At 42.5% G+C, this 12,037-nt stretch overlaps 3 protein-coding genes across 7 annotated transcripts in view; 2 read left to right on the top strand and 1 right to left on the bottom strand.

The window, feature by feature from the left end:
- LOC106656042 (phospholipase D2) overlaps window positions 1-5,802 on the bottom strand; it is a 27,348-nt gene extending 21,546 nt beyond the window's left edge. The window contains exon 1 of the mRNA XM_023461553.1: window positions 5,732-5,802. The gene's annotated coding sequence lies outside the window, so the exon portion shown is untranslated. The remainder of the gene's footprint in view (window positions 1-5,731) is intronic.
- LOC106656200 overlaps window positions 1-12,037 on the top strand; it is a 15,142-nt gene extending 3,105 nt beyond the window's left edge. Inside the window, exons 3-13 of one of the 5 annotated variants that reach the window (XM_023461556.1) lie at window positions 2,982-3,180; window positions 3,371-3,543; window positions 3,938-4,054; window positions 4,142-4,342; window positions 4,695-5,268; window positions 5,498-5,676; window positions 5,756-6,016; window positions 7,201-7,542; window positions 7,835-8,428; window positions 8,859-8,923; window positions 9,008-12,037. In XM_023461556.1, coding sequence (XP_023317324.1) covers window positions 2,982-3,180; window positions 3,371-3,543; window positions 3,938-4,054; window positions 4,142-4,342; window positions 4,695-5,268; window positions 5,498-5,676; window positions 5,756-6,016; window positions 7,201-7,542; window positions 7,835-8,428; window positions 8,859-8,923; window positions 9,008-9,148 — 2,846 coding nt within the window. In that variant the 3' untranslated portion in view covers window positions 9,149-12,037. Of the gene's footprint in view, window positions 1-2,981; window positions 3,181-3,370; window positions 3,544-3,937; window positions 4,055-4,141; window positions 4,367-4,694; window positions 5,269-5,497; window positions 5,677-5,755; window positions 6,017-7,200; window positions 7,543-7,834; window positions 8,429-8,858; window positions 8,924-9,007 lie in introns of all 5 variants that reach the window. The other 4 variants (XM_014376951.2, XM_023461557.1, XM_023461558.1 and 1 more) reach the window with 4 other exon arrangements.
- Window positions 6,030-6,894, top strand: LOC106656203. Its single transcript, XM_014376957.2, has 2 exons — window positions 6,030-6,712; window positions 6,805-6,894. The coding sequence occupies exons 1-2, from the start codon at window positions 6,329-6,331 to the stop codon at window positions 6,856-6,858; spliced, it is 438 nt and encodes a 145-aa protein (XP_014232443.1). The 5' UTR covers window positions 6,030-6,328; the 3' UTR covers window positions 6,859-6,894.

The raw sequence follows: 12,037 nt of genomic DNA, 5'->3' as shown, positions 1-12,037 counted from the left end.
TGCATACATAGTCGATGTGTGTATGTAGGTATGTGTGTTCGTATTATAGTCGTCGTCACAATTGGCCATTCGCAAATCGCGACGATGTGTGCTAGGCGATAAGAACAAAAAGAACAAAAATAATAATAATTGAAAATGAAAAAAGGTCGATACATCGCGGCCGAGCCGTTGTGTGCGCTGCGTTCACGATATATTTTATTCAACGTTTACCGATAGAGCAGCAGAGAGAGGAGATGCCGATTAATTCGGGGCTCTATTTCTTCTTCCTTTTTTTGTTCGTCGTCGTGTTCTACAATCGATCTCGTTGGCTTTAAGCTAGAACTGACCCAAGGGCAAAATTTAAAAGCGAAATTTTGCGATGCACCTTGTTGTTTTCTCTGCTGCTGCGGCGCTCTCTTCTTAGTCGTTTCTGTGCAGCCATGTTCCCCACGTGTGTGATGTATTGACACACACGGGGCCGAAAGAGACTGCAGTAAGGTACACACATGCATACATGCATATAGCATCGCTGTGTATATGTAAGTGTATATGTGCGTAGGGTTTTGTTTGGATTTCAATCGGCTCTCCTCCTTTCCTGTCGTACCCCCACTCGGCTCGACCGCCGCCTCCCCGACTGTATGTATATACGACGTTGTTCCTCGTCGTCGTAGTCTTTTTGAACCTTCGCGAAGAGGTGAATGTGTAATCATACGCGCGTCGGCTGTTGTGCACCTCCTTGCTATATAGTACATGTATATAGAGCTATGCTGCAGCACACCACGCATCTAATGACAGGGGTGGAAATCTGCTGCTGCGGCTCTTAGGGGAGAGGCCATACATGTACACACAGTCAGCCGTGTGCACACAAGAGTCTCCGTGTGCATGTGTTTGTGCGTCTGCTGAGTGTGCTCGTCGTTGGAGCCATAGCACTTCTTTCTCTCTCTCTCTCTTTCACACACTTGCATGCAACACGTAATACACACAATTTCTCTCTCTCTTTCTCTCTACAATACATGTGTACCTATACGTCTATGTATACGTGCTCACAGGCACACGCTTAACTTGATCTACAGAGCTGCAGCATTGGTCTCTCTTTCTCTCTGTGTCTGTGGGTCTTTGCGTGAGTCTGTGGGTGTGTGTATATAGGCATTATAATATGTACGTGTGTGCATGTGCGAGAGTGAGTCTGCCTGCCATGCCGCTCTGCTGCCTGTCGGAAGCGGGGCCACAGCGCACTGCTGCGGCTGGCTTGGCTGGCTCTCCTGCTGCCGCTGTTGCTTTAAAAGACTCTTTCTCTCTGTCCACGGTGCGAGTGTGTGCATGTGTGTATAGTTGGAGTTTTTTTTTTGATATTTTTTTTAGTCATCCTCGAGAGGTTCAAACAAATCCCAACGAATCCGACACACGAGCGGAGCAGAGCAGAGCTCGACTCGCCTCGCTTCGGCTTCCCATATTCTCTATAACATACTTTACACCGTATCGTTTCGACGGTTCACATATCGTTTTTTCTCTCTTTCTTCGTTCGTTTCGACCATTCGGCGGTGAACGGACACCGAATAGTTCCGAATTATATACACATACGTTTCTGTTCATTAACTCGTAGAGGCTGATGAGAGAAGATCGAGCGAGAGAGGCCATTCTGCGCAGGAGAAATTTCTTAAATTACTTCATTATCGAGCTGCCTCGAGCTTAAGAGCTATATTCGATAATTCAAAATGAAAAAAAAAAAATTACCATTGCGCTCGGTGTGGCCTTGCGCGTCGACGCAAGCGAATACTAACGCTGGAATTAGTATAATTTCGCGTATAGTAGCGCTCGCGAAGAAAGCGATGATATCCCCGTTGATCGTTTCGCATAAATTTTCAAGCAAAAAATAAAATTGCCCACACGGCAAAAATTGCGAACTCGCGCAAGTCGAGAGAGAACGAGTTGCGTATTATATAGGCCCAGCTGTCGAAACATTATCTCGAGCTGTAAACTTATCGCGAGCGAGCGCTATGCTGTCGAGGCAATACTCAGAGAGAGAGAGAGAGATTGATAAGTTTTGCCATTATTTTATTTCTGTGCTTTCCACAAAGAGAGCCGTTCGTGCGAGCGCTTTCTTGTGCTCATGCTCGCTCGCATCGTTTCTTCCGAGAAAGGAAAAAAGATACGTATGGAAATTGGGGGTCCAATTTGGGTTGACACACGAGAGCACCGTGTGTGAGGAACGCCGCGTTAGTACTACTTTACGCGGGATAATAATCGCGCGCGCGCGCGGGGAAATCGATTGCGGTCGTCGTCGACTTTGTATATATCTAACGAAGCAGTCAGGCAGGCAGGCTGGCGTTCGATGAACCCACGAGGCAACATCTAGACTAAGCAAACTTTTTCAAATTCGATTGAACGTATTTATCTACTATTTAGGAATTATAACGTCGCGCGCAAACGAAGCGCGTCGTAGCGACAAACAAAGCGCTGCTTTTATATTGTAAGCTCTCCTCGACGCGCTTGTACATATAAAAATTACGTAAGCTCGCCTCGCTCGCGCACTCACGTCGACGCGATAATGGTCTTCTCTCTCGGGTGCTCGTGTGCACATCACTACTCGTGTGCCGGTGTGCTCGTGCTGCTGCTGCCACGTTTCTTTCTCGTCGTATATACGTGCGAGCGACCCCGAGTTGGAGCTGCTGCTCATTCTGCTGACCGCGTTTAAGCGCAAAAGAGAGACAGAGACGGGGCGAGAGAAATCCACAGAAAAGCTGTCAGACTCGTACGATTGACACGTACTGCGTCATGTTGCGCATGTACCCGGCTCGACCTGTGTGTACACGATGTATCCTCTAGGCGGCCGGTATTAGACTCGATGAGGTCTCTACTCTACTCTCCGTGCGTGTCGTTTTGTCTCTCTCGCTCTCGCTCGTTTTTTTTTTGAACCGTAATCTACCGCCACCACCACCATCGCCGTCGTGCGTTTCTGCTGCGTTGTTCTGACTCTCTCGTTTGCTCACGAATATTTGCAGATGCTAGATCCAATATGGTACCATTCGGCTTCTTAGCGGGCCAAGATAGAGACGCGGACATGAACATGGCTGCCATGTCGATGGGCGGTGGCAGCTTAGGCCTGAATCCGGTGCAGGAATTTGGACAGCTATCCGCTCCTGGCCCGGACTGGCGGCACGCCATCGCGCCCGACAGTCGAAATCGTTTCGTCTACAAAATGTAAGTCTCTCTCTTACATTACCAAAAGAAAAGAAAGAAAAAAAGCGCATTAGCGTAGCGCCGAGCTCTCGCTTTGGAGCGCTACATCTCTCGTGAAAAATCCTTTTGCTGATCATTTTCCTTTTTTGTCTCTGTGCGCTCGCTCGACGCGATGGCAACGTGCTGCTCTGCTGCTGCTGCACACACGCAGATCGCAGGCGTTAATGCACAGCTCGAGAAACGGCGAGAACGTGGACAACCGATTGCCAAAGTGGATATCAGCTGCGAGAAAAATTGAGGGTAAAGCCTTTAAGATGGCAACGTCTAGAGCGCAGTACTTTATTCTTGCGAAAGAAGAAATTCATAAAATACAGTCAGGATACGGTAAATCGATCGATTTGTTATTCTTGACTACATAACATTTCAATTCGAGAAAAATAAAACCATCAGATTCTCAATTCGATTGGATTATCTCAGCCTCCTCCCTACCCCACCACGCCACAACAAACACACGTAGATCTTTAAAGTGTATAATAACACACATGCTCTTTTTCTGTATTATATCTACTTCTCTCTCTCTTACTCTATTTCTCTCTGTCTTTCTATCTCATTCACGACCCGTCAAAATTATTATTCGATACAGCCAGTTTAAGCACATATTTTTTTTCTCTTCTCGTATGATCTAATACCAAAAAAAGTAGACGCTTATACTTATAACCAAGCTTAAAACTTTCAAGTCACGAGACGTTAACTGAAACGCTCTATTCTTTTTTTACAGGTTTCCCCGCTCTGGTGACTAGTCAACAATTTATTCCGCCGAGCAGTACGACCTCGTCCACAGCTGCCAACCATATTCAATTACTACAACAAAATAGTTACGGTTTCGGGGAACAAGGTAAGCTTGCGGCATAAATACAGATATCCAACTCTTCACTTCATGTTCGCCTTATGGTCATTACGTTTGTATTCCATTTTTCCACAGCTCCTGTGACGCAGTCGTACAGCCAGCCCGGCCTCGCCCACTCGGCCACGTCGGTCAACATATTCCCCGAGGAGCCCGTGGGTACGGGTGGCTCCATGAGAATACCCGTGACCAGCTCGATGAGCACGCCGCGCCCGAGTCGCGGCAGCGGCGCCGGTGGCACCATGGTTCACGAGGTCTCGAGCAGCACCATACCAATAGGTACTTTGTTGCTTGCACAAACTTGTACGTTGATTTTTTTTTGTCAATTACTTTTTTGCGCCTTATACTTTATTCCGATTTTTTTATATTTGAAGAATTATTAGTATTGACGCGAGAGCTTTCGATGACTCACGTGCGACGATTTATACGATTTTTCAGACCGTCGACGTTTAACGACGCTTGTATTTCACATGATTGACGCGCGCATTTCATTATAAATGCTGCATGAAATATTAGACTCTTTTATTCTATGAATGGGGCTCAATCGAAATTATATAAATCTATGCTCGGCTTTCGTGCATTATTTACTTCGACTAATGGCTTGTTTTGTTTTTTCTTTTCTTTCTAAAAGTATCACGATCACCACGCGCCCACCACCTCCAACAACAATACCACCACCACCACCACCACCAACAACAACAAAACCACTACCACAACAACAACAATATCAACAACCATTTTCACCTGCAACTACAACATCCGCCACCACCTCCACTACCACCACCACCACAAACTCCATCATCCAAACAACAACAACAACGCCCGACGACTACGTCTTCGACGACTAACGTCGCCCGAGCTTTTCCAGGCGGAGGAGGCCACAATAATGGTGGCAACGTCAGTGGGGGTGGAGGTGGAGGCGGAGGAAACAGTGATCCCCTGTTCTCGTGCAACTCGGTGGATCACGGTGGTCTCGGCAGTGGAAGTTTGTTGCACTCCATGATACAGTCGGCACCGGCGGTCGGTACATACGTCAATCCCTCGCAGCCGAGATTGCTCGGACCCGGCGAGGCCGTGCCCGGCGTGTTATCGGAGAACAGCAGCATAGTTAATGCCCCCCAGCAGATGCCTATCAGCAGGATGCAGTCCAAGGAGTGGCACAAGAGCGTCACGTTCAACGTTAGAAATCGACTGATTCGCAAAATGTGAGCCTTCGTTTCTCTTTTACAGATAATGCCTTGAATAATTTATTCAACTCTGTATTTTTAGGCTTTTTTGTTGTTATCTTATCGACGTTAAACAAGTTATATCAACTCGAGATACAGTTTATGCCTTTGTTTAGCTAATGTTCTCTCTCGTTCTCTATCTCTGTCTCTTTTTGAGTAATTTGTGCGTCATTGAGACGATTAATGACTTTCTATTATTCCGTTAAAGGGCGCAAATACTTTCCACGACACCGGACACCCAAGGCAACTCGATGGAAGCCCGAATGCACGCGGCCATCTCGATTGCAACGGGCGTCGAAAACGAAACACACAGAGTCGCCAACTCGATGACGCAGTACTACGATCTGATGGCGAAACGATGCCATTATTACCTCCACAAACGTGGAAGTGAGTGATCGCTCGATCATTAACGTCAAGAGCTACCTATCACGTTTTAACGTACCTATAATGACTTTTTTCACTGCAGGTAACACGAACCAACCATCGGTCCAATTTTACGGAGGCGTGCCGGACATTCGTCGCACGTACGAGGCCCTCGGAATCGTCTATCCGGGCAGCCCGACGACGTACTCGAACAACGTGGCGAGCAGCCCGCGCCTGCACGGCTCCGAGGCACCACCGCCTCCGCCGCCGCCCGGTGTCGTGCCTGTCATTACCAGCGTGCCTTACTGCACGTATAGCAGAACGACGACGTTACAGCAGGCTAATCACAATCAACAACTATTAGGTATATCGCTAATACAAATCTCACATAGAAATACATCTGTCTGCTGATGCTGCCTCTTCTTCTTCTTCTTCTTCTTCTTCTGCTGTCGATCGAGTTTCCAAAACAAGTGTGCTTAGAGCAATTCGGGACTCACGCGCGTGCGAATTCGTTGTTGACAAATAAATAAAGCCTTGCCAGATGAGTGTGTCTCTTTGCGTAATAGTTTTGCGCCAATACAACACTGAATAGTGTAGTTCTTGAATTTGTCTAATCGACCATCGTTGAGATATTTCGTGTTCGTCGAAAGTAGTTGAACAGATATTGAAATCAAAAATGAGATCGAGTCGAAGCACAAGACTCCAGAAGCAAACGCGAAGTAGATCGCGGTCTCGACAATCTCGACGGCGATCATCCTCCACAAGTGATCGAGAAATAACTGAGTTATGTAGACGATTGCAACAAGCAGCCGAACCATGTTCCCGAATCATTATTACTGCAGACGATGAAACAGACGCAAGACCCGTACGTCCTGTACGACCGGACAATAGTGTTAACACAGTCGGCTCCATCACCATCCCTAGGTCGAGTTCACCATGCCTCGTGAACCCGATTCCTAGGCGCGCGATACCTATACTTAGACTGCCACCCGATACAGTGTGCTTCCCAATTTCGGATGAGTATAGGCCACCGCCCAGGACGAGTACTTCGCCATCTTTAGTAAATATTATACCGATACCTTCGATATATATTGTACAAAAAGTGACGCCCAACACTAATCGGTCATCTATGGCGCGTTCGTCGCAGCACAGTGTGCCATTCGCAAATGGGCCGAGCTCGAGGTCTTCTTCTTCGTCCTCTTCTGATTCAAGGACCCTTCGTCCCGCTTCTTCCCGACGATTTGCACCGTATGAAGTACTTTCTAGACCATCTTCACAATCCGTTGCCGTCGATCTTGTGTCTCCTCCATACGTAGAACCGCGAAGACAATCCTCGAATTTCCCTGGCTATAATGCGTCTGCAACGTCTACTTGCTATCCTATGTTGAGACGTGTCCGTACGAACGATATTTCAGAACTCGTCCAAAATTTCCATGACTTAAGAACGGAAATACCACCGTCTAATAGTAGGAAGCTTATTTAATGAATGTGACATATAACTTGAAACATTGTTTTCATAAATACGGTCGTTTTTTTTTGTTTTTTTAGATCGCTTCTTGCAAAGCACAGTTGCAAATGCAATACAATTGGAAGTTCCTGGAAATTCCTCCAATACGGCACCGGAATCGATAAAAAATTTAGCTCACTCGTTTAAGTGCCAGCAGCGCGAGAACCAGGAGAACGACGTGCTGCTCCTGTGCACGTTGCCTTTTTGTCGTGAAACTAAAAATCTTATTACTCACATGTCAACGTGTCAGAGCACCGGATGCAATGTGTGTCAAGTGCCGGGCAAAGAGATTGTTAATCACTGGAGAGATTGTCGCGTAGTGGATGATTGCCCAGTGTGTTTACCAATAAGACAGGCCGAAATAAATTTGAATCAGTCACTTTGTAAGTTGACAAAAAAAAAAAAAAAAACACGTGTGCATTACGATGGATGCCGGATCGATTGAGAGATGAGATTTGAAATTGGAAAATTCAGTTCGGGTTTAGGCAGGCGACAATGCGCTGTTTTAACCAAGTGTTGACCAAGAACCAACAGAGAACACGAATTAACTTTTTTTTCATGTACCATACTCACTCGTTCTGGCAATTTAAACGTATTGATATTTTTATCGAATTGGTCCAGAAAATTTTGGAAACTAATGATTATTTGTATGCTTTCGTATGCTTGAACTTGTAGCAGCTCCACCGCCGATCTCGAACGGCCCGAGCATGAATCCAGCGCCGACGTTCCTGAGGCGTCCACACCATCGCAGCTCGGCGAACGCACCACCGTTCCCGTCCACGCACACGGCCACGTCGGGCCTCTTGACGAATCAAGTGCCGGGCGCGAACCAGGCTCCGCGCAACGATCGGATCTCGTCGCGCTCGTCGATGTGGCACCCGAATTATCCGGAGAATCCACCGCCTTGGCGCGCGTCCGCCGGCCCCAGCACCGACGACTCGCTCAACACCGTGAATCGTCGCTCGACGGCGCGCTACAACTGGTACCCGAACAACGGCCGCAACTTCAGAATGGAGAGGCGAGCCCCGTACCCCACGAATCCCTGGAGCCAGCAGGACGTCCTGTACATCCGAGAGAGTGGACCCAGTACCAGCGGCATGCAGCAGCAGCCGCATCAGCACAGCTCGCGATCGATGTTCGGCAACAGCGTCGGCAGCGGTCGCAGCAACGAGAGGGCACAGGCGCCTTACATGTCGCCCTGGCGCAACGCCTCTCCCGATTTGTACACGTTGGTCCACGGTAGAGCTCAAGTACCCGAACCAATAGCAGGTACTGTTTTCGACTCCCTTCTGTCGATAGTTAATCCAATCCTTTATCTACCTTGGGACCATTGGGCATTATTTTCATCTCATCAAATCATCTTTGAATTATATTTTAACCTGCATGCTTTGAGATTATTCAACGAATTACATAATTTCGCCTTTCATTTAATGTCAAGTTACAACTTATTGATTTTTATTAATTTTACCTCAAGATTTGAAACAGCTTTTATTTCATGGACAAAATTCGTTTGTTTTATAAATTTTTAAAAATCACAAGAGTAGTGTAAAATGTGTCAGCGTTTAGTATTCTTAACGTGCATGTTCAAAATATTCACTAACATAGAAGCTATCATCATGGGTGACGGTCATATTAATAACATTTTCCTCTATAGCAAATTCATTTGCCATAATGAATATGCTAACTGATTTTCTTGCAGATTCAGATGAACCAGTCATTGTTCCAGATGTAGAACCCGCAATAACCGAAGTACAGCTGTTCCAGGTAAGAAAAGAACGACAAGGATTATTAGGATCATTCATCGATCCGGAATTTGACACTGTAATAAATCAATAAATCAATTTGCAGGCTATGATGAAGGTAATCAGGACGAACGGCTGTCGTTTGGAGCAAAAGTTCCGATGCCCCACTCGTCCATGCGAAGGCCCATGCATTCATCGACGTCTAGCCTCATCGATTCGAAGTCACAAAACGCCCATTCCCGCATGATCTGGCTATCCAGCATCATCAACAACGGCAGCATTTTTGCTGTCTCGCTATCGCACGTTCCTTATCATTAGCATCAATATCCTCACCAATGTTATTCGTATCATAGATCTAGTTTATTTTCAAAGTGAGTTATATTTTTATACGCGTCAAGAGACGACGATTGCGACGAAAGCGAACTACCAAATGTGTCGTATGTTACTATAAGCGTTTACTGTTCTTTTTTCTTATTTCTTACCAGAAATATTTTGAATGAGTCGAAAGGTTTACGCAAAATCAACTCATATTCATACTTTTCGTTCTAATGCCTATATTGGTATTAGAAAAAAAGATTTTCATAAATTTAAATATTTTTCATGTTCCATTACTACAAATAATAACAAAAAACACCATCGCTGATAATGTAAATTTACTGTAGATGATCATTTAATATCGATGACTATTAAATGATATCTAACCAGATTGTAGATATAAATTTCATTGATCTTGTTTTTATTTTATTATTTAATTATAGTTTACGAATATACATTTGGAAAAAATTGATAAAAGAAATTTTAAAAAACTATAACAGTTTTTTTATAAAAATGCGACGGCCTCGGGTACATCGTTAAAAAGTTGAGTTAATTTGTTGATAGTTTTAAAAGTGTAATTGTGATCTTTAAACGAATATCCTATTTCGTTTTGTTACTGATTAATTTGTTTTTAATGATTCTTACTTTTGTTGTATCTCTCTTGAGCATTGTAAAAAATACAATGTTATTTTTATGCCAGTTCATACGAAAAAATGAACAACAAATAATTCGGATCATAAAATCTGATGCATTGATGTTTATGATGGAAATTGTATAATTTATCTTAGTTTTTAACGTGAAATATTTACCATTGGTTAACTTTACAATCGTTGGTTTACAATTTTTTAAAAGGTTGGTTGATAGTATCCTAATGTATTATTAAAAAATTATTTTAAATTTATAAAAAATAAACTTTGTAGTAATTTGGATATTATTCACTAAAGTTGAGAATGAAAAATTCCTTTAGCACAAAGTAAACTGTTATTGATAATTTGAAATAATGATTTTTATTATAAATTCTTTGTATCTTATACTTTTATATAGTTTTTAGTGACGAGGCCGTTGTGTCAATTTAAGATTGTCGAATAAATGATTGAAAGAATCGTTGGAGGCAAGACGTTTACTTATTTTTGACTGCAAGAAACTTAAACGGATGTTTTATAATGCAATAATTTAACGATATTGAAAAAGTGCTCGGAACTTCCGCTTAGTTTCGAATGCAAAGTAATTTGGTTTTTTGGGTGTATGAATATGACTCGCTATTTGGTAGTTTTTTAATCGTTAATTTCTTTCTGTCGTCGCAGTTGAGAACTGTTAATTACCTTACCTAAATATATTTCAATGTGTAAAAATGATTTTTCGTAATATCGGTATAAGTTCGAAATTAAGAGATCGATTACAATTAATACACCTAAGAAAAGGCACATTTTTCACCAATGATACATATAAAAATACATATATTTTACAATATTATTCATTGAGAATCGCAACTCGTATCGCAAATCGTCAATTAAGGAAATAACAAATAAAGAAACACGTGACTGTTCTAAATTTTTGCGTTTTGACTTAACGAGTATGGAATTTTAGCATAGATAGATATATTATTTAAAAAAAATATGTATATGAACATTTTCGCATTTAAGAAAACAACAAAGCAGAATACGACAATTTGTGATATAAATAATGTTTTTGTAGATATAATGAGCAAAAGAAAATGTTTCACTGAGAAACAGGTTAATAATAATTCTTAGTTTTTGCGTGAGACAAGAAAAAATTATCTCAAAAGTAAATTTTTCGATGAAGCAGATACTTTTTTGCCATATATTATATATACCAATGCAATGATCGAATATGTAATCTTGTAATGTGTCGAAGTTGTATAATCACTGAAACAAATAAAGTGAATCTTGTTTTATGTAAGTGCTTGAACGAATGATCGAATTCAATAAATAGAAAAATTGTCGGAACTGTCAAACGCTCAAATTGACTTTCAGCAACTATCACACATCAAATACGAAAACATTCGATGAAACGAAACTCAATCGCGGATAAACGATTTTGAAAATCAAGACATCTCGGTTGAGTAAACCGTGTGTCAGTTCAACGTAAAACGTGCAATATATGTAAATTGATCGGCAATTGCGAAGCGATCGCGTTCCTTCGACCGGTTCATATGTTATAATGATGATTCATTTTTTTTCACTTAAAAAAAAAGGACGTGTACAATTGTGGAATAACCGAATTGCATTTTCACGCGCGAGCATCCAACTCGATGATATTTACAAGATATATATATTATATTATATATAAATATCGTATAAGCCCTGTGGAAGTGATGAGATTATCTTCGAAACGCAGGTAACTGTAAAATATACACTCGTATGTATATATACAATGTACGAAATCGTATATATACACACAAACACACAAAACAAACAAATACACAATGAACTTCTATAAATACATAAATAAAATAAAACTTTGAATCGATTTGCGTTGTTTGTCAAAATTCGAAATCGAATGGAATCATTACGGTACCCCCGCGAAAACACCGAACTCACCGGTACAGTAAGCCATTTGTATACTAGTGCAATGTTCTTTTCACATGACGATTAGAAAAAAATGAATGAATACAAAATAATCGAAGGAAGGTGAAAAAAAAAAGATGGAAACAAAAGGAAAATGTGTTAGCTGGCATACTCATGCTCACCATTACAATTGAACTATCTCTCTTTTACTCGATGACGCATAATAATGTCTTTGTGTATAAAAATGTATCCATAAATAACTTAACGAATAAAAAGTAATTCACTAGTTTTTA

Source organism: Trichogramma pretiosum, unplaced genomic scaffold (assembly GCF_000599845.2).
Source record: "Trichogramma pretiosum strain Unisexual culture from Peru unplaced genomic scaffold, Tpre_2.0 scaffold4, whole genome shotgun sequence".
NCBI lineage: Eukaryota > Metazoa > Arthropoda > Insecta > Hymenoptera > Trichogrammatidae > Trichogramma > Trichogramma pretiosum.
Note: the sequence above shows the minus strand (reverse complement) of the source record. Positions and strands in the feature narration are given on the sequence as shown.

Bases quoted from the DNA above. Each gene is read 5' to 3' on its own strand.
- LOC106656203 (XM_014376957.2), top strand. From the start codon at position 6,329: ATGAGATCGAGTCGAAGCACAAGACTCCAGAAGCAAACGCGAAGTAGA. The intron at 6,713-6,804 runs GTAAATATTATA...GTCGCAGCACAG, and splicing joins CGAGTACTTCGCCATCTTTA to TGTGCCATTCGCAAATGGGC.